This window comes from Pogona vitticeps, chromosome 3, assembly GCF_051106095.1.
Source record: "Pogona vitticeps strain Pit_001003342236 chromosome 3, PviZW2.1, whole genome shotgun sequence".
NCBI classification, from domain to species: domain Eukaryota; kingdom Metazoa; phylum Chordata; class Lepidosauria; order Squamata; family Agamidae; genus Pogona; species Pogona vitticeps.
In genome coordinates this window covers 41,819,894-41,842,180 of record NC_135785.1, presented here as the reverse complement: position 1 = coordinate 41,842,180, position 22,287 = coordinate 41,819,894, and the positions used below count along the sequence as shown (strand labels likewise).

General features: G+C 41.9%; 1 protein-coding gene across 12 annotated transcripts in view; it reads left to right on the top strand.

Moving 5' to 3' along the window:
* Nucleotides 1-22,287, top strand: part of ST6GAL1 (ST6 beta-galactoside alpha-2,6-sialyltransferase 1) — a 92,753-nt gene that overhangs the window by 49,427 nt on the left and 21,039 nt on the right. For 10 of the 12 annotated variants that reach the window (XR_013543020.1, XR_002302174.3, XM_072995921.2 and 7 more), the window contains exons 3-6: nt 7,393-8,071; nt 10,196-10,293; nt 18,996-19,097; nt 21,318-21,492. Coding sequence is in view for 10 of the 12 variants with exons in the window: in XM_072995921.2 (XP_072852022.2) it covers nt 7,444-8,071; nt 10,196-10,293; nt 18,996-19,097; nt 21,318-21,492 (1,003 nt within the window). In the remaining 2 variants the exon portion in view is untranslated. Of the gene's footprint in view, nt 1-3,753; nt 3,831-3,859; nt 5,028-7,392; nt 8,072-10,195; nt 10,294-18,995; nt 19,098-21,317; nt 21,493-22,287 lie in introns of those variants that run through there. The other 2 variants (XM_072995922.2, XM_078389241.1) reach the window with 2 other exon arrangements.

Genomic DNA, 22,287 nt, shown 5'->3' with positions numbered 1-22,287 from the left:
AAAATCGAATAGTGATTAGTTTTTCGGGGCATTTTTGCGCTTTGATTAGCAATGGTTCCTATGGGCGATTTTCGATTAGCGATGGTTTAAACAGCCTCGTGTTCGCTACAGTATTTTTTAAATGTTCTTGCGCTCACCGGCCCCCTGGGGCTGAGGGCTGCCGGCCTCGGAGCAGTCGCTGTGGGCCGAGAGCTTGCGGAGGGCAGGCGGACGGGGCCCCGGTGCTGGTGGTGCTGGGGAGGCCTGTCGCCAGGCGGCGGCGGGAGGAGAAGGGAAAGGGCCCTGGTGTGGCCGTGTGCCTGGCTCCCCGTTTCCCGCTCCACCTCCTCCTCTTCCTCCGAGGAGGCGGCGGCGGCTGCACCAGGGGCGTCCTGGTCCCAATACTGAGCCTCCTCTCCGTCCTCCTCTTCCTCTTCCTCCTCCTCCTCCTCCTCCTCGGGCCCGCGAGAGGCATGCTTGAAGCCCCAGCACTGACAGTCGTAGCTCTTCTCCCTGGCCAGCAGCGTCCGCAGGTAGATCACGCGGAAGCGCTCCTTGTTGACAGCCAACTCCAGCTCTGCCTTGATCTCGCCCACTGAGCGCAGCACCATCTGCGGCGGCTCCGAGCCCGTGAACTGGGCGCACTACGCCTTGGCGAAGCCCACTGGGTCCACCAGGGCATGGGCGAGGGCGGCGGCGGCACGGCTCCTCCCGCTGCTCATGCGGTGGCTGCTTCCTGCCGGCACGGGGTGGCGAGGGCAGGCGCTCATCCCTGGGCCGGCGGCGAGCAGCCGGGGGGGCAGCAGCACTTCGGCCGGCTCGCTCCTCCCGGGACAGTGGCAGCCACCCATCTCCCGGCGGCCCAGCCGGGCCTCCTCCGGCTCCTCCTGGCAGCGCTGGGGGTTGAGGGAGGAGAAGAACAAAGGGACCCACCGGGCGCCCCCCCCCGGCAGGCAGGGACGGGCAGGTAGGCGGCTGCGACCCTCCTTCTGGGCTGGCTGGCTGGCTTCCTCCTCCTTCGTTGCTCCCTCGCTGGCTGGCTCACTGTTTGCTATTTAAACAGCCTCGTGTTGTGTTCGCTATTTTTAAAATGTTTTAAAGTTAAGGTTTAGGGTTTGAAATGTTTGAAATCGTAAAGTGCACTTAATAAAACCTTTGTTAACCCAATTTGACTGTGTTCTGACTCTTTTTTAATTTGTTGTTGAATTCCCCCCCCCTTGAGATGCATTGAATAGGTTTCAATGCATTTGCGTTTTGAATAGCGAGGTTTCCTATCGAGATTTTCCATTAACGACAGCAATTCGTATTGGAATGGATTAGCTGGCTTTCAATGCATTTCAATGGGAAACCGCATTTCGAATAGGGATGAAATCCAGTAGCGATGTAACATCGCTATTCGAGGCACCACTGTATTTCTCTTTATGTGCCACACAAGCCCTTTGGGTTAAATAATGTGGTTTTTCATATAAGATGACCTGGGGCAGTTAGCATGTGCCTGCTCTTCTGTCCTGTTTGTGTAAGGTGCATTTGTGCCTAAGTAGCTTCTGAGGGATCCCTGGGGAAGCCAGGCCCTGAAGGAAAATAGCTCAGCTCTGCCAGCTGTTTAATAAGCCTGTTAGGAACACTGTCTCTCCCAGTTCCAGATCTGTTGAGATTTCCTATGATCTCACTGACGCTGGTGTGCAGTTACCTTCAGACTGTCTCTGTGCTTTATGAAATCACCTTTTCCATAAGTTTGCATAAATAGATTCAATTTTTTAAATGGCAGTTACGATCCAAGGCAAGCACAGGAAATGAATCAGCCAGGCAGCTTCAGCTCTGTTTTGATTTGTAATGACATCTGCCTCTAGCAGTTGTAATGAGAAGGAAAAAATAATAATACTAATTTTAAAAACAGAACAGAGCAAGAATTTCCATGTCACACCGTGACTTCAAAGAAGACTGTGTTGTGCTTTTTTTAAAAAAATGTTGGTGTTGTCTTTAAAAATGTGGGAATTGAGATAATGATCTCTGTCACTTTTTATGTGTTAAGAAGATGCATGATTGTGTATGGTTTCACACCTAATGGGTGTGGCTCTTTAAGAAGAGTGCCAATAGAGAATATGGAGATGACCCACGTTCATCTTCTTTAGATATCGTATTTGAAGGAGAGACTTACCCACAGTTCCTGAACTTCAAGGGCTTGACGACTTCGTCTTACTCTTGATTTGAAGTAGACCTGATGGTTGTTTATCTGTAGGAATGTAGGAAGCTCAGTTTTGTTGGTTATAATAGTGTTTATTATAAATTGACTTACGTTAATCCTTTCTGAGGTTTTCTAGGTACAGAATATTCTGAAGTGCTTTACTGTTGCCTTCTTCAGGGGTATCCTGGGACTGTACAGCTTGTACAAGGCTATATAGACTGACTCTACTTCCAGGAAGCACAGTAGTGGATTGAACTCCCAAACTCTGGCTCCACAACTAGATAACCTAACCCACTGAAACATCCAGCCAACTATACCTATTGGTGAAACCTGAAATCTTCCCTTGAATTTCAGACAGGAGTCTCTCTGGTTCTACGTGGAAAAACCAAAGTAGTTAATTAGAAACCTTCTGTAAATTAAAAAAAATGTTCTGCCAGTAAGCTGTAGCTTTTCCCAAGTACCAAAGTAGAACTGAAGTGTTACATATCTATTTAAACTAATTAATTGATTAGAATTCTGTGATTTGGATTTTTTAAGGCAGACCAGTTTAAGTAGAAGCTGCCCTTCTACAGCTCACATGTTGCTGTTCTGAAATGTTCCATTAGTAATCCATACCACATACTCTTTGTCTCATTCAAATGCATCACCACACAGGAAATGAAGACTGACCTGCCATTTTTATTTTATTTTTATTTTTTTGGCAGAGATGCCTGTCTGAGAGAGACTGGAGCAGGATTTGTTAGAGGCAAAAGGATGTTCATATGCCTGGGCAATGAGATAAATATTCCTGCTGAGGGAAAGTTCGGCCTCAGTGGCTTTTGCTTCATGTGCCTGTCAAAGGGCTTCCTTTCCACAATCTTAAATGACTACTGACCCACAAAAGACCACACAAGATGGATACTACGCCCCAATAACAACCCTGTTCCTACATTCATTCTGGAAATGCTATTACAGCAGTGATTCCCAACCTTGGGTCCTGAGAGGGGGCTGCAAAAAAAAAAAGGCAAATGTTATTTTAGGATACATCAACAGAAGTACAGTCTCCAAATCCCATGAGGCACTAGTCCTTCTCTATTTGGCACTGGTTAGGCTTCATCTAGAGTACTGTGTCCAGTTCTGGATACCACACTTTAAGGAGAATGCCAGCAAACTGGAGCAAATTCAGAGGAGGGCAACAAGGATTATCACGGCCCTATGAGGAAAGACTGAAATAACTGGGCATGTTTAGCCTTGAGAGAGGAAGACTGAGGGTGGGGGATAGCACTTTTGACATACTTGAAAGGTAATACAGAGGGGGGCAGGATCCGTTCTCAATCACAGTGCAAGCCATGTATGTAATAATGGGCTCAAGCTACAGGAAAACAGATTTAGACTGAATATTAGGAAAAACGTCTTAACTATTAGAGCAGTACAACAATGGAACCAATTGCCTTGGGAGGTGATGAGCACTCCAACACTGGAGGCATTCAAGAGAAAATTAGACAGCTATCTGTCAGATCTGCTTTGATTCTTGCGCTGAGCAGGGAAGTTGGACTCAATGGTCTTATAGGCCCCCTCCAACTCAATGATTCTATGTTCTTGGATTGCAGCTCCCGGAAATCCTATTCAGCAGAGCTGGTGGTGAAGGCTTCTGAGAGTTTTAGTCCACAAACATCTGGGACCCAAGGTTTGGAACTACATAGCAATGAAATGGTGTTGATAGAATAAATGTAGGAAGAGGATTAATATCTGGGCTTAGTGTCCATTTTGTACAGTCTTTTTACATTATAGGTTTTAACTGTCACACACAGCATAAGTTATTTATTTACTAGTTCTTCTCCTACCGTAACCTATGGTATCCAATTCCAACACTCCCCATTTGCATTCTACATAGGGAAGACAGTACAAAGAATAAGTGGAAGCGAACATGACATAAGGAATGGATACTAATCCCAGATCAACCTTGTTCCTACATTTATTCTGGCCAAAAAAAAAAAAAACCAGTGTCTGGTCACTCCAGTTTCCCAGGACATTCTGTCACTGATCACCCAAGGGGCTGTTGTGCAACAAAGGAATTTCAAAGGAAATTTTAAAAGAAAGAGAGTTGAACTAGGAAAATCTAGTCAATAAACAAAGGTTAGAGTAAGAACAATAGCTTGGTGATAAGCTAATTTTTATAACCGTGTTTTTATGTGTCCTCCCCCACATTCAGATAAAGACTTTGGCTGAGATTAAATGCAACTTGAGGCTGATCAAAAAAAAAAGTCTCCTTCCAGCTGTATCACTGTTATGTGGGATCTGGGCCTGGAGAAAGAGGAGGCGTCCTGCTGGCTTGTAAAGCACTTACAGTATCCAACAGCAACTTGAGGCAGGGGGCAGAGCACCAACTAGCATGTCAATGGGCCAATTCTGCTGCTTGATCTCTATGCAGCAGTAAGAACTTCTTGAGCAAGGAGATCCCGAATGCTTCCTTGTGCATGTATAGAAATTATACAATTGTTTCCACAACCAGGACTTCCCCAGGGGTTGTGCCACCATTGAATCCAGACGTCTGACTTTAAGATAATTTTTTGGAATTAACTTTCCTTGAAAGCAAAACCCTGTGATTCAAAGGCAGTTAAAAGCCCAACCATCTCACAGACTTGTGTTCCCTTAACAACTTTATTTGTTATGCTGATCCTTATGCTAACCAACCCCTTGTGTCTAAGGTAATGGATTTTTATTCATTAAAGCTTGCACTGAAATATATCAGTTAGTTTTATAAGGTGCCATGACAATTTGTCCTTTGGTGTTCCCTCTCCCCAAAGCAGAAACACAAGGAAGTGGTACATCCAATGGTATCAGAAATCAGAATGAGAGACTAGGCCTCATGCTGTAGAAAAATGTAAGTAGTTTTTTATTCTGATTTTAAAATGATCAGCGTATTTTGGGACATGGTCTTCTTTAGGAGCAAGGTTTTAGAATTGAAACTTCGTTAGCTCATTTGGTCTGTACCAGCTGGTATTCTACTACAAGTATACAGAGCTGGCACAAACCAAATGAGCTAATGAAGTTCCTTGCTCCTGAAGAAGGCAGAGTGCTGAAATGCACTGAGCATTTTAAAACCAGAGCAAAGATCATTTACATTTTTCTACATCCTCTCATTCTGACTCCTCTCTTCCTCTTATCAAATTTCTTCCCTTTAAATTTTGCATTGTGCCGAAATAAACACTGCCACCTCTGAATCTAGATCTCCCAAGTTCTAGTGTGATACTGTATTCACTGCATATCACTGGCTGTCACCACAACAATGTAGATTAAGCATAATTTAGAGACCTGAATATGGTGCTCCACACATCTGAAGAAGTAGACTGGAATCCACAGAAGGCCATATTAAAATAACTCTTACTTTTCAAGGTGTCCACCCTACTCTCCTTTGTTTTGCTGGGTCAAATTAATATGGCTACCTCTGAAGATTTTCTAATTTCTACCTCATTCATGAGCCCATAGTCCTTGAATTTCCCAACCCAGTTTTTGCAGAAACAGAAGAGGTGGAGTTGCTTTCTTCCTGTTTAAGGTCAAAATAGGCTACACTTCCCCTTTTATCTTTCTGGGACTAGTATGAAAAAGAAAGAGCTACTGAAGAGGCAGTTGCTGATCTCTCCATGCTTCCCAGCACTGGGAAAAATGGTTTCCTGGACTGCAACTCCCAGTGTTAGGATTCTGGGGGCTGTGTGTGTTGGATTCTGGAGCTGTAGTCCAAAAGGTCACTTTCCCAAAGTTGTGCCTGTGCCCAAACGAACAGTTCCATAGCTGTTGATATGCCTCCCAGTGTATACCCATCTTTATGTGATCTTATCCAAGAAAACAGAGTCAGTCACCCTCCAGCAAATGCCCCTTCTATCTCTTCCTTTCCATGTTTTTCCTACTTCACCATGAACCTCTCCCTGTACCCCCGGCTTTATGTTTTTCATTAGATGCATATAAAAAGCTAATTTAATAGGTGAATTAACTAAATATCTGGTAAGTGAGCTACTCACAATTCCTTTACCCTAGTTTCAGGCTGACTTCAATTACTGGAACTTCCAGATTATGAAAGGGAGCTCATAGTTCAGTAGCAGGATATATAGTTTGGTATCCACGAAGCTTAGCTGTAATCCCTTCCCCCACCCCCATCAAATAGCAAGTGATGGGAAAATCCTGAGTTAGAGACCCTAGAAAGTCTAGACAGTGTAAGGCAAAAGGCATGTGTATTTCTATGTGTGTATGTTTTAAGTACATTTCTTAGACACACTAACCAGCAAGGCCAGAATTAGATAGCTGTTCTGTCTAGCTGGATCAGCAGTGTGCAAGGAGCAGCACATTGGCCTTAAAGCCCTCTCAAGCCCCATTAAAAAATTAGCCAGTTCAGTCCATTTCCCCCCCACACACCTTATTTAGGTCTGGGGAGTACTTTCTTCCAAAACCTGATATGACCAGTTTGGATGGTGGCCAGTGCAGGTCTACCTATGGTAAGGAGAGTGCAGTATGGGCAGCTATACCCCCCCATCTTATGATTGACCACTTGGGACCTAATCATCCTGATTGGCATCATCATTGATTAAATGGTGTGGGCTTGGGGGTCAAGGACAGATGTAGCCCTTAGATATGGGCAAATGTATAAACAACCTATTTGTAGAAACAAAAAAGATGACTGAATTTATCATAGGAATGAATAAACAACAGCAATACACCAGTGGTACCTCCTAAGAAATAGCTGCTGTCAAAGTGGAATAATCTTCCTCCTGAGTCTTCCTCCTTCAGCAACATAGTAATGGCATCCCATAAGAGGTGGCTGATGCAGATGCAGAATCTTTCTCAGTCAGGGGACAGCATTGATGGCTGCAGCAAGGATACTGTATATTTATTATACTGTACTAAGCAATAGCACACACTCTAGCTCTAAGATGCACAGGTAAGTGGAGGACTCAGAAGTTTTGCTGTAGGAGAGATACATGATCTCTCCAACATAACATACTATCAAAATAGGATGTGTTGATAACATATGGATCAGTCTACCCCTCTTTAAGGCATGTGTTAATACTGGTCCTTAGATGTGTCACTATTGGAAAAGTGTCTTCCACAAAGCTAGGTCTACATCTAAAGGGTCTAAACCAACACTTTGATGGGCTTTATTTCAAATACATATGCTTCCCCTGCCTCAAGCTTTAATGTGTAAATATAATTGATTTAATATATTGCTCATAACATATGCATGGGTTTCTCTTCAGGTCCAACTTCCAGTCTGGAGTTGATTTCCCCAACCTGATGCATCATACATTATGGTTCATGTCAACTTGCTTAGAAAATGCATTTACATCCTCCTGGCATTTATTCTGGTTCTGACTATTTGTTTGTGGAAGGAAACACGGAAAGGACTTTATTTTTCTCTAAAATCAGAAAGCCAGCCCAGTCACATACTGGTGAAGATGTGGAGATGGGGCACCCTCAAACAAGGACTGGCCCAGGATGCACCTATCAATGTCACAAAGAAACTCTCTTTGTCTGCCAAAACACTACGCCTTAATACCTCTACAGCAGTAGCAGGCAGTAAGTTAACTGCAAAGCCTAAGGAATTACCCAGTGCTATCAAAGTATGGAACAAGAATAGCTCATCTCAAAGCCTCAACCCTCGACTGCAAAAGGCAAGGAAAAACTACCTACAAATGAACAAATACCATGTCAAGTACACTGGACCAAAATATACTACTAAACTCAGTTCTGAAGAAATCCTGTGCCAGCTCCGCAGTCGTCTAGACTTTGGGATGATAACTGCAGCAGAGAGCCCCTTCAATACATCAGAATGGGAGGCATACTTGCCCAAGGAAAACATCACCATGCATCTGGGCCGGTGTGCAGTTGTGTCCTCAGCGGGATCCATGAGGTCATCCCATTTGGGACCTGAAATAGGTTTGCATTATTCTTCTGTTACAATAGAAGCAACAAAATAAGATTAAAATCTTTGACTTTGGGGCTTTCAGTGTTATAGGCAAGAAAAAGGTAATCAAGAAAAAGGTAATCCATTTTGAATGTATTGCATGTTTTTTTTTTCATTCTCTCCACCTCCTTTAATGCTGATTGATTTTAGATGTCTCCTAAGTTATAGCTGCATTCAGCGGTTGTGGTAAGGATGGTTTATCATGGTGGAAGCAAGATTGGCCTCTTCTGACCACATATTCCCCATCTTTCCTCTCCTATTCTGACATATCTACAAATTCAAACATTTTCATTTCCACTTTTTAATTTAAACAGTTTGTTGTGACATCTGAACACAACTGTAGTTATATTTTTCTTGGAACAAGTCAAATTGTGCTTTAAAAAAACACATAATTATGACTTACCGTACTTTAGAGTTTGGCTTACACACTGGATTGCATTTAGTTTAAAATGCAAGTGGTTCTTTCCAATTTTCCTCCATACATGAGGACAAACAGAAACAAGTGAATCCAGGGAACTATCATGATAACAGTCTTATTGAGTTGTCACAAGAAAGTATTATATTGTATTTGTATGTTATACATCTGCGAGACTATCACAAACTAATATGGCTACTACTTCTAAAACTACATCTGTGCAATTATTTTGTTTATATTTTTGGAGACTGGCATGAATTTTCTTCAGATGGGAGGTAAGAAATGTTTTAAGTAAACGAATGAACAATATGTGTGTGTGTTGTTTTGAACTTCCAGTGTGCTATTATAATGGTTACATTCAATGACGGGCCTGTTAAATACGGATTCCAGTGGAGATTTCTGGTGCCAGCAAACTGTAGGAGAGAACTGAAACAATATAATACACATCAAGTCCAGCATCAGTGCATTTTCCCCTCATCTCTCCCCAAAACAGGGCCAGACACAGCTGTAGTTAGCAAGGATGTTGGCAAGTCTTTGGGTTCACGTCTCAAGTCCAAGTCGTTGGTACCAAGTTCCAAGCCCCAACCCCAAGTCCCTGTTAAAAAACAAGCTTTTCCCCCCAGAAAAAGGGAGGGGTGGGTGGGTTCTGAGTTGTGAGTTGAGTCTGAGTCACTGAAAACAACAACCTGAAGTCAAATCTGAGTCACCGATGTGACAAGTCTGACTTGACAGCCTGTCCCATGACTCAAATCCCCATCCCTGGTAGATAGCTATTTTGGCACCAGGGAAAGCACCTTCCTCGTCCACCTACTTTCCCTGATGCTCTTTCCCCTCTTTCTTTGTGGCGCACAGCTGCCCCACAATGCTGTTAGTACTACATAATCTTATCCTTCTTGGGCATGTGAAGCAAGATGTGTGCACTACAGCAGTGCCGGCCTTTACCGTTGTTGGAGGGGACAGAGCATGGACATGGTGCCCTCCATTCTTTCTTTGAAAGCACAGCTTTCCTCTTCTTCAAGGAAGAGGCATAGCAGAGTAGAGAAATGTGAAGGCTTGGAATGGCCCTTCAATTCTTTCTCAAGTGGTGGAAGAGTATACACCACCCCTGGGAATGGCACCGGGAGATGTTACAGTTTATTTTCCTGACACTCTCCAACCAACACACCTCTAAATTTAGTGCTCTCTAAATTTTGATACCCTGTGCCAAGGTCCTACTTGCCCTCCTCTACTTTATGATGCCCCTTTTTCCAATGCAGGTGGCATCAGGTACCAGAATAAAAATGACTATGATCAGTTCTACTGCTTCTCTTATAAGCAGTACTGTTCACATGTGTATGTGTTAAAAACATGTAGGGTTTTTTTTTTTTTTTGGCTAAGACTCATTTTCCTCAAAGACATTGGAACTGTAGGATCCAACTCCACTCGTAGCCCTGGCATGTCTAGCCTGAGGAAGACTTTTGTGGAATCAAAAGCTAACCTTTGTGTACGAGATTTTAGTGGTCTAATAAAGATATCACACAGTCTTGTCTTTTGAGTTTGTTTGTCATAAGATTACTGCCTTATTCTCAAGGAACAACTGTTGGTTTCTGGAGCTCAGATTCAATTTTGTGTTTGTGTGCACTTAGAGGTGTTTTGTTCTATCCTATGCCTTTAATGTATATTTCCTCTTGCCTATTTTTAGACAGCCATGATGCAGTATTGCGGTTCAATGGGGCCCCGACCAGAGGGTTTCAGGTTGATGTAGGAGAGGAAACAACAATACGCCTTGTTAATTCTCAGGTGAGTTTGATGAGTAGATGCAATGCTTTTTGGATTTTTATTTGCAACTTCACATTCTATCTGTAACTCTGTGATGGACAGACTTTGCTGGGCTGAGATTATTGACCATCCAACACTAATTGTCCCAGCCTTTGATTTCCTGCCTCTCTGCTGAGTGTCTCTTCCCCTTCATTTTCCTGAGTTTGATTAGTTGCTTGCTGTTGATCTATTCAGTTGGTATCCAAGTATGTACGTAGAAAGAAAGCAGCATACCTAAGTCTGTAATTTCAGCCAACTCTAGGTAAGGAAATGTTTTTTTTACTCTTTCTACTACAAATGTCTTAGAATAAGTTACTCAGTCTGTAAAGATGTGGACTGTCTAGGGAACTTGTAGCTATTCTTCTTTGTGTACATCCTTCTACTGCATAGCAAAAGGACTTTTACCAGAAATTCAAAATTCTGCAGCAATGCTAAAGAGCAATAGAAGAGGATGCATTTTGTGGGTGTTAATTAAGGTATCCTCCAGCTCACTTTGTTATGCAGTTTCTTCTGTGCCACGAAAGTTGGAAGCAAGCACAGCACCAAAAAGCAGAAGAACTGCTAATGTCAGATGCTTTGTGTTGCCTTTGCCCAAAAATAGAGCAACAGAATCTGAGCCTAAAGGCCTGCCTTCAATACGGCATAACAGCTCATTCAAAGTACCTTTCAACTGTGAGAAGTATATGGTAGATTACAGTGGTGCCTCGAATAGCGAGTGCCTCTATTAACGAAAAAACCAAATAGCAATGTGGTTTTCGGGGCATTTTAAAGCCTTGATTAGCGATTTTTCCTATGGGCGATTATCGGATAGCAATCTTCAATGGTTTCAATGCATTTCAATGGAGGAACCGCTCTTCGTGTTGGCTACTTTTAAAGGGGTTTTCTGTTTGAAATGTTTGAGATCATAAAGTGCAGTTAATAAACCCTTTGTTAACCCAATTTGACCTTGTTCTGACTCTTTGTTAATTTGTGGTTGATTTTTCCCCCCTTGAGATGCATTGAATAGGTTTCAATGCATTTCAATGGAGGAACCGCTCTTCGTGTTGGCTACTTTTAAAGGGGTTTTCTGTTTGAAATGTTTGAGATCATAAAGTGCAGTTAATAAACCCTGTGTTAACCCAATTTGACCTTGTTCTGACTCTTTGTTAATTTGTGGTTGATTTCCCCCCCCCCTTGAGATGCATTGAATAGGGTTCAATGCATTTCAGTGGGGGGAACCGTGTTTTGAATAGCGAGGTTTCCTATGGAGATTTTCCATTAACGACGGCAATTCGTTCCAATTGGAACGGATTAGCCGGCTTTCAATGCATTTCAATGGGAAACCACATTGATTTTTTTTTTACAGAACCGCATTAACCTCGCTATTCAAGGCACCACTTGTATTTGAAAAGCACTGCCAGAAGGGAAAACAATGTTGCCTCTAAGCTCTAGAGACCTCCTTTTTAAAATAATTCTTTAGCTTTCCCCCCTAAATATAGCAGCCCCAGCTATGAAAGCATTTCAGTTGAGTCTTATCAGATACTTCTTGCAATACACCTCACATATTTCCGATGAACATTACTGCTTCATGAACATATGTTTCACAAACATTATTATTATGTGCTGTCCAGTCATTTCTAACTTACATCAACTCTTGTGGGGGTGGCACTGGGATTCTGCAGCTTGCCTAGATGCACATTGCACAGATGGTAGGTAGGGCATGTAGTCCCATCAGCTACATAAACTCCAAGTGATTTCAGGTGACCCCCTTCTTTCTGGCTGATTTGAACTCCTGGCCCCTGGCTCTACAATATGAGCTCTTCTTCCTTTCAACCAGCCATAACAACCAACCGAACTGCAGGACCATCAGTGCAGTGGTGTCCCAGTGAATAATCACCTGAATCTTCTTCTCATTCCCCTTCTACCAGACATTGGATGTCAACATGGCCAGCCTTATGGTGGATGTAAGGTCACTGAGTGATGTTGTGCTACATCCAAAGCAGTTTCTAATGTTTTTTCAGCAAATACTCGCATATTCTTCTCTTGTCTGTACTTCTTTTCCCATTTAGTTCAATTATCATCTGTCTTCATTTCTCATGATGGGACCAAAGTGTTCTTGATTCTTGTATTTTATGTGTTCCTGGCCTTCATTCATTTATCTTAGTAATTCTTCATGACTTGCCGCCTCTCTTCAAGATATTCTGAGCCTCCTGGGATATAGACACATTTCACATGTTTATTGTGGAACCTGTTTTAAAATCTATGATTCCATGCTATACAATGGACCAAAGTTTTGAGAAAGCATATTCTGTGGTGCTACATTTTTATTACATATTACATCTTCTACTCCTCTCAGCCTATATTATCTCATTAAAAGCACCCTGACATTCTAAATGCAAAATTTTTAAACATCCAGTTTGACCTCAAGTAACTAGATTTGGCTTTTACTTTATCTCTGTCTGATTCAGATTATATGTGAATCTTTTATTTTACTGAGATTTTAGGCTGGTACACATGTTTATTTTTCAAAAAATGATATCTTCCCAGTCTCCCTATCAGATTAGCTGCAGACCTCATGGGTAGAACTTCCAGTCAAATTTTTGGATTTCCTTATTTATTTATTTATTTATGTATTTATTTATTTTATTTATATCCCGCCTATCTAGTCGCGAAGACTACTCTAGGCGGCTTACAACAACGTTAAAATACAATAAGAATACACAACAAATACAAAAACAGATAAAAGAAAAAAGACAATAAAGAGATAAGAAAATCAAAAAATAGTCTTATGAGAAGGCCTGCCGAAACATCCAGGTCTTTAATAGATTCTTGAAAGTGCCCAGCGAGGGAGCTCCGCGAATGTCAGGAGGTAAGTTATTCCACAGGCGAGGAGCCACCGCCGAGAAGGCCCTATTTCTTGTTTTCTCTTTCCGGGCCTCCCTCGGGGTTAGGCTCCTCAGCCTCACCTCCTGGCTCGCCCGTGTGACCCGGGTAGAACTTGGTGGGAGTAGGCGTTCCGCCAAGTATCGAGGCCCTAAACCACACCTTTGCATTTTATATTAGTTAGTCTAAAGAAGAGTTCTCAAGATCTCAAATGTTTGCACACACACTTGTGGAGTTTTAATTGGCATCACTCAGTGGGTTGGAGCATCTGGCTGCAGAGCCAGGAGTTCAAATCTTTACTTTGCCTCCTGGGAGAGGGGCCAGATGATATTACACAGCAAATATGTGGTTAATAGGATAACGTGTCCTGCCACCTTGTGCAGCTACATAGTCACAGAACATGTCTAGAAGTATAGACTTCTCCATATTTTTTACATTAAAAATGCTGGAAGGGAATCAGAATTGATTTAATATTTTGTAAATGTTATTAGATATGATGAAAATATTATACACTTGTGGATTTTATGTTCTTCTCCTGTATCAACATGGTTACCTTAAAAAAAGTATTCTCATGCTATCTGTGTACCATGAGAGAAGCAGCTGTAAAGGTAAAGGTAAAGGTTCCCCTTGACAATTTTTGTCCAGTCAGTGTCCGACTCTAGGGGGCGGCGCTCATCCTGCTCTTCAAGCCATAGAGCCAGCGTTTGTCCGAAGACAATCTTTCCGTGGTCACATGGCCAGTGTGATTTAGACACGGAACGCTGTTTACCTTCCCACCGAGGTGGTCCCTATTTATCTACTTGCATTTGCATGCTTTCGAACCGCTAGGTTGGCGGGAGCTGAGACAAGCGATGGGTGCTCATTCCGTTGCGTGGATTCGATCTTACGACTGCCGGATCTTCTGACCCTGCAGCACAGGCTTCTGCGGTTTAGCCCACAGCGCCACCACGTCCCTTACAAAAGCAGCTGTAGTACAGCATTTTTATGTTCCAGAAATTGTCAGGAACCCTAAACCACAGATGGGGGCAGAGCCCTTTCTCTTACCTTTAACATACCACCATTATTCTATGGCCCGGTAGCTCCAGCATTCATTCAGACCACGATGTAGACTCCAGCTGCACAGTCCTAAGCTTTCTGAGAGTTTACTACAATGTTGCTTTCAAGAAAATCTTGACTGAGGAATGAAACAGGATCCTATGCCTGTTTCCTTGGATATAATGCACTGTATTCAACAGGACTTACTCCCAGGAAGTTATGTATAGAATTAAGAGCAGTCATCAAAAACAGCTGGAATTGGAGTAGAATTTGTGCAGGCTTTTAAATTTAATTTTTGATTTATTTGCTGCACAAAAAAAAAAGAGAGATAGAGAGAGCCTTTGGAAAGCACAGATATAAAGGCAGATTGTGAACATCCTTTGTCTAACTTCCCTAACTTCATGTGCCCAGAACTAGTTGGAAATGGTTAAACTATGAACTTGTACACTGCTCTGGATGGAATCTGTACAACCATGCACTACAACACAGATAAATAAAACTAAATAAACAAATGCTCTCATTTTGTGATGTCTTTAATCCGTATTTTTTAATTTTATTTAATCATTTATAGCCAGCCAGTAAATCTCATAGGATCTCAGAGTGGGTTACAAAAACATGTAAAACAAATTTAAAATGCAATATATTTAAAACAATTTATAATTAAACAAAATCAAATGAAAACACTCAAACATTAAAAACATTTAAAACATAGCACAAAAAAACCTGTACATGCCACAATTGTGAACCCCCAAAGGCTTGAATAAATAAACATGTCTTGATTTAGGGCTGAAATGCTGCCAGTATCAGTGCTAATGGAGCCTCCAAGGGGAGGGCATTCCACATTTGGGGTGCTACAGCAGAAAAAGCTCTACAGCAAAACGGAAAGGTAATGAATAGATAGATGAATCCAGTCATGGTGTGTTCATCAACAAGTTGATGACTACAATTTGCATTGCATGGCTCTACTTTGGAAGAGCATCCAATAGTTTCAGTTGGTGCAAAATGTGGCAACTAAGTTGCTGACTGGTAGACAGCATTGGGTACATATTACAGTGGTGCCTCACTTGACGAGGATAATCCGTTCCAACAAAATCTCTGTAGAACGAAATCGTCGTCAAGCAAAAGTAAAAAACCCATTGAAATGCATTGAAAACCGGTTCAATGCATTCCAAAGGGTGAAATACTTCAGTGTCCAGTGAAGATCTTCCATAGGGCGGCCATTTTCTGGTGCCTGTAAAGCAAAAAAGCCTTCCTGAACACAGCGGGGAGCCATTTTGAAACCCGATGATCAGCTGTTTTCTGATCGTCGTAAAGCGAAAAATTGGTTCCCGAAGCAGGGAACTGATCATCGTCAAGCAATTTTTTCCTATTAAAACATCATTTTGTGATCGCTATAGCGATTGCAAAATACTCATCATTAAGCTATTTCCTCATCTAACGAGGTAATCATCAAGCAGGGCACCACTGTACTTCTGTTATGAAGACCTGCTCTGAGAGGTATTCTAAATCCACTTGGGCTTGGCTGTCTAAGGGAATCTCTGTCTCATAACAAACCTGTCTGATATTAAGATCTTCAGGATAGGCCTCTTGAGTGTTTCATAACTGGCGGACTGCTGCTTGATATGGCATTCTGAAGAGGGCTTTCTCCCGCCTTGCTCTGAGTTTTTAGAATGCAGTCCCATCAGAATTGCAATTACCTCCAAGTTTTCAGAAAGGACATGAAGGCAAATATTCACTTTCAGATTACTTTAACACTTATTGAATGTCATGATTATAATGATTTTATGCATCTGCTCACATGGAATACCTTTAACTTGGAACATTATGTAAGTCCTTAGATCAGCCTTTGGCAAGGAAGATGTCAGAATCTCCATTTGGCCGAAGAAAGGGTCCATGTTCTATGCAGGAAATTTGCAGATATGAATAAATGCTTCATTACATTTCTGCCCTCTCTACTCTCTATCCAGTCTGGATATGTGCTGCCCAGGAGCCTCCGTACCCCCTGCAGCTGGCCCCATCAGCCAACTTGATTGATTGTAGAAGCAGGAATAGGTGAAGCCCTTTGCTGAAAACCACATACCCCGGTGGGAACAGAGCAGCTGAAAACTAATCCATCCATAGGCACTTCATATTTACAGCTCTGAAATCCTCCCTCTGGGAAATGACCCTTCCAGTATTCCTTTACAGACTCAAAGGCGGCGGCAACAGGAATAAATCACAACTGTTAGAAGGACAGAAAGAGAGCTTTAAATTAAGACTGAAGTGAAAATTAGTTGATCATGCTGAAGCAGGCTACCCTATGGAAATACTGCAATATTCATTAATCAGAGTGTGCTAGTGTATACAGAACGGATCACGGAGGCAGTTAAGCGGGAATTAGCAGGGCGGTCAAAGCATAAGCAATGGAGTAGCCTATAAAACATGCAGTTCATTAGGAGCAGCATAACTGAACAGGATGAGTAAACCTGGTAGCAGTTAAGTGGCAGCTGATGAAGAGCAGAAAGCCCCCCCCCCCGGAGCAGGCATCTGAAACTGCTGTAGTACTGGTGCTGACTGCTCAGCTAAAAATAGCCAGATGTATCTGTGGACAGGATATTAATGAGGCAGTTGAGTTAACGGATAAGCACATTTGCTCAAGAAAGTTCATGAGAAACTGCCCTTTGTCTGCAATATGCAGAAACTCTGGAAGGTGAACAGGACAACCCCCTTGCCACTTAAAAGTACCCTACATCAACCTATGCTCCTGCTGTGTCACAAGACTTTGTCTTTTGCTCATTGTCATACTAGAAAGCAAGCAAACAAGCAAGCAAGGATACTTGTTCCCTATTGACATGTCTGCTAAATAACATGGGTATTTATGCTGCAAAACATTGTGTATTGCAGATGGTTCTGGGGGAGCATCTCCATAAGTGCTGTTGTGGTTCATGGAGAATGCTAACTAAGACCTCATAGCCATCTTGTATAAATTGTGACCTGAAACATTTCCAATATTATTCTGCACTGGCATACCAAAAATCAAAAATAGTGAGTTGCAGTGAAATTATTCCAAGGAAGTTAAGTTAGCACAAGTACTAACATTCTCATGGAGCAATGGCATAAGTTTCACGAGGAACTCTCAGGTTCTGCAACACTGAGGTGTAACAGAGTTACCACACATTGAAAATTGCCCTGAACCAGGAGTGAAATTCGGATGTAACATCTCAGCATAAGTTACAGTGGAGGTTTTGTTCATGTAGTTCAGTCTCCTCTATTCCTGTGAGTTCAGGGTTTTCAGGATTAATAAGCTCCCAACTATATTCTGGACTGGAGGATTTTGAGCCTGGTGAAGTCCTCTGGTAAGGCCATAACAGTTTCCCAAATACAAACAGCTCTATTTGCACTTTACACCAATTATTTGCTCATTATTCAGGACACAAGGTGGCCAGCCAATAAAAGAACAATAATGCAACCCTCCCCTGCTAATTTCCTATTCACAGACACTCTTTCCAAAGTTGATTTATTGTGGGGTTTATGTTGGGTTTGCATGCAACACAGACTGTAATATATGGCCCAAGGCATTTTGTACTCAGCCATTGTACAAAAAAATTCTCTTTATCTTCAAAATCCTCTTCATTTTTTTCTGTGAGCATGTGCAGAACACTTCACACCTTAAACAGAAAATTACCTTAAAAAGTTAGTTAATGCATGTTTAGGCATGTCCATTCAGGAGTACTATTGATTGAGCCATCAATCTGGCTTACTTCTGGGTAAGTGGATTGCAGCGAAGAAGACAAAGTGAGCCTTTGCTCTCATCTCAGTTCCTATTTCACGGGAAAATTTTGGGAAGCACACAAACTGCTTATATATGGTAGGTAAATTACTTGTGTCAGCAAATTTCATTGGCTCTCCCTGTCCCTGCCTGTCTACCTACACATGTACCTTACTATTAGTCCAGTCTAATATGTCTGACAATGTGGACTAATTCATAGAAGCTGAAATTGGAATATAGACATTAATCCTCCAGGTGCCACCATGTTCTCATGTTTTGTTTTTGTCTGGCTAGGCATAAATTTTGTTTCCTCTGTGAGTATGTGTAGCTTCCTTACTGTTCTAACTGAAAACTGATCAGAAGCTGGTCCGCTTGGTACACTGAGTCTATGGGGTTATATTGCTATTGACTGTCTTATATGGTGAATTTTTACATTTTTCTCTTACCTTAATTTGTCTAACAGATGTTGTTTCCCCCCATTGATATCTATGGATTCCTAGGTTTCCAAAATGATGAAAATTCCTGAAAGAGAAGGTGGGGTAAAATGTCTTTGGTGGTAATTACAGCTGTATCCCACAAAGCAAGGACGTTCAGACCTCAGATCAGTTCTTTTCCAGTTCTCTTCACTCAAAATATAGTGGTCAGCCTTCTTGTTAGCTTAACTTTCAGCCCAAGTAAGCACTACAGCATTATCCTAGTAGCTCCTTCACCCCCTATAATTGTACTTTTTTAATATTGAGGAAGAACTGAAAGAAAATATACTCTTTGATAATTTTGGTGTCTATAATTAGGAGACTTGTAGTCTTCTCCACACTTGGTAGTATCCAGTGATGCCGTAGAGCAGTGGTCCCCAACCGTGGTCCAGATGTTCTTGGACTACAACTCCCAGAAGCCTTCACCCCCACCTCTGCTGGCCAGGATTTCTGGGAGTTGAAGTCCAAGAACATCTGGAGGCCCAAGGTTGGGGACCACTGCCATAATCTCTCTGATTTCAAATGAGGTAAAATCCATTAATTGCTATCTCTTTTATTATTCCCAGCTCATTACTGTTGAAGAACAGAAATTTGCTTCAGATCCACAGTATAATTTTGGAACCTTAATCGTATGGGACCCAGCACCATACCACTCAAATATCCACGAAGTAAGTTTGAGCTGTATGAATTTTTAAAATAAGTGCATGAAGATGCATCAGAGAGATAATGCTGGTCCTGAAAAGGCACAGTTTGAAGGATATTTCCCCAAGTCACACATTTTTTCTTATTATTATAATATCTCATCCATTTCAGTCTGTATAGGAAAAGAGAAATCTATTAGCTTCAGTTTCTTCCAATTTATTAAAACTTCTATTTCCATTTATTCCAAATATGTGATTTGAGCATTTAATTCAAAAGGAAACTAAAATGCAGTTTCCTCAAGCCACGTTCAATAGTACAGCTGTTCTCAACATGAAAAAAATAAAGCTGTACCTGTCTGCCACGTATGTATTAAACCTGAGAAACTTTTCATAATAGGATATGAGAACTCTAAATATTACACACCTCTGTATTTCTTCCTTCAGAAATACTACAGAGCTGCTCATGAATAAATAGGTTTTGTTTGTGTTTCCCAGGTTTTAGTAGTAGCATAAAATGAATTCTCAAAGTCCAACCAAATTGACTTAGGCATGAGTTGACAAAATGTTTTATATATGAGGCTAGAATAGGACAATAAGTATACTGAGCAAGAGTGCTGAAATGTAGAAGTACTTTAAAAATTGTCCCTAAAATGCATCAGAAAATAGAAGGGACTTCACCTGAAACCAAAAAGACCACAACGTAGGTACCATTCGGGCTTTCTAACTGAAACATTTTACAGTAACACCACTGAAAACGCCCCCTCTGTCTCTGCTTCCCCTCATCTTGTGGGAGCATCTGGATGTGCACCTTGAATAATGACCACAACAGCGGTCTGGAAGCTCAATGGTTCTACCTTTGTTGACTTTGAAGCAAGATATCATTAAAACTGCTAAACATAGCAGTTTCAACACTTGAACATTTAATTCAAGTGTTAAATCATTCCATACCTAGAAACATGAAGTGCTACTTCCTTGGAGAAGTGGGGAAATGAAAGGCTTTTAAGAAAATGTGTGAAAGTGTACACCGTAAAACTCTTGCGGGTAAATTCCCTTAAGTTACTAAATCACCATAAACATTGCCTGCTGGGTGCCAAGTCTCTGTTGCTACATAATTTAGTAGTAATACACTTCTCCCTTCAACAATCCTGGGGTTAGGGGCACATAACACCCATGTAGTTCAAGATCCTTGTATAATTCTTATGCCCCCCCAAAAAACTACAGTAATTATAGTGTAAACAGTTGATATACACACAGAGAGAGGAGAGATTGAACAGATGAGTTCCCTGTGACTTCCCCCGACTCGCGTATCAACCTCTTGGCATGTCCCAGCACCCACCCTGGCACAGGGAGCTCCCAGGACGCTGCCACTGGACTGGGGGCCACCACAACACTAGCAAAAAGTCCAAGACCAACCTGTTTCAGCCCACGTCTCTTGGACCACAATTTATTTATTGAAATATTTATTTATTAATTGGGGGAAAATCCATGTATAACCAAAACTCTGCTGCTTGGACCCATGCAATTCAATGGAGACGTATATAGGAATAGCCTCTAATAAATCCCTTCTGCTTGTTTCCTGAAATATAGGAATAGCCTCTAATAATTTCCTTCTATATGTTCCCCCAAATAAAAAAAAGAAAGGACTGATAAATTTGCTGCCTTATTGGAAGCTAGGACTATCAGTCATAAAATGACACACACCCTCCTCTCTCTCCATTCTGCTGTTTTCTTGCTTTGGAGAGCTCCAGGGGAATGTTTCCATTTTTATAGACACATTATCTATGTCCCTCTGGATTTCCACCTGCTCATGGACTTTCAGAAGGACTTTTGCTGCACTTCAGATAAATTTGTCTGGATTTGCCCAGTTCAGATCTAGAATTAGGATTTGTCTGAGTCTTACACACACACCCTAGTCTAAAACAACTGCAGGCTGCAGCCATGTCTGTTTCAGGTCAGCAGGAATCAACAGTCCTCACAAGAAGATGTAGAATGTTGAGAAGTTGTTTCTTGGTACTACAACACTCAGTATCCTCCAGGCAGATGAGGGATTATGGGAGTTATAATCCAAAAAATTAAATGTTCCAGCCTCTGAAAGGCTACCTTCACTTCCACTGTTTTGCCAATACTGGTCTGATTTGTTTCGGGCAAAACTTTATGGACAACATATCTGCCTAAGGCCACTCGTGAGAGAGTTTTATTGGCATTCACTAATATTTGCAATTTATTTTCTTGTATTTTGAATTTCAGTGGTATCAAAAACCAGATTACAATTTTTTTGAAAGCTTCAAGCATTATCGGAAAAAGCACCCTGAGCAACCTTTTTATATCCTGAATCCGCACATGCAGTGGCAACTCTGGGACATCCTTCAGGAGAACTCGCCTGAAGATATTCAGCCAAATCCACCTTCTTCAGGAATGCTTGGTAAGTTCACTGCCAAACAAGTGCCTGATCCCTGGTTTTATTTATACTTTTAAAAAATGTTGAAGTCATGTTGGGTTCCTGTGGTTTTGTGCATGTATTGCAGAGCTAATTAAGGGTGGCCGTTCCATAGGGGATTTTTAAAAAAAAATTAGAGAACTCTGGTGCTTGAGTAGCTATCAATATGAAAGTGAAGGAGGGCCATCCTACAATAGAAAAGTGGTTACTGCCTACTCTGAGAACTCCCTAGGTAAATGGAAGTGCCAATCTGTAAATTAAGAGAATGTGAGCAAGCACAAACGTTGCCTTTTAAGAATCTGTAACCTACACAACCTGGATGTGGTGGCTCTGCGGGTTAAACCACAGAATCCTCTGTGCTGCAGTTTCAGAAAACCAGCCGACGGAGTGAGCTCCCGTCACTTGTCCCAGCTGCTGCCAACCTAGCAGTTTGAAAGCATGTAAAAATGCAAGTAGATAAATAGGTACCACCATGGTGGGAAGGTAACGACGTTCCGTGTCTAGTCGTGCTAATGCTGGCTCTATGGCTTGGAAACAGGGATGAGCACCGCGCCCTAGAGTTGGACATGGCTGGACTAAATGTCTGGGGAACCTTTACCTTTAACCTACATAAACATTTTGGCAGTTCAGTGGGTGGAAATAAAGAAAGAGAAAGTGGGAGGGGGACCCATCTGGAATTTCTTTTGTGATTTCCTATGGCCTCCTGCCATTGCAAAACTGGTGGTCAGTGCTGCCACCATGTAAGAACCTCAGAAGAGTCAAGCTGGATCAGATCAAGGG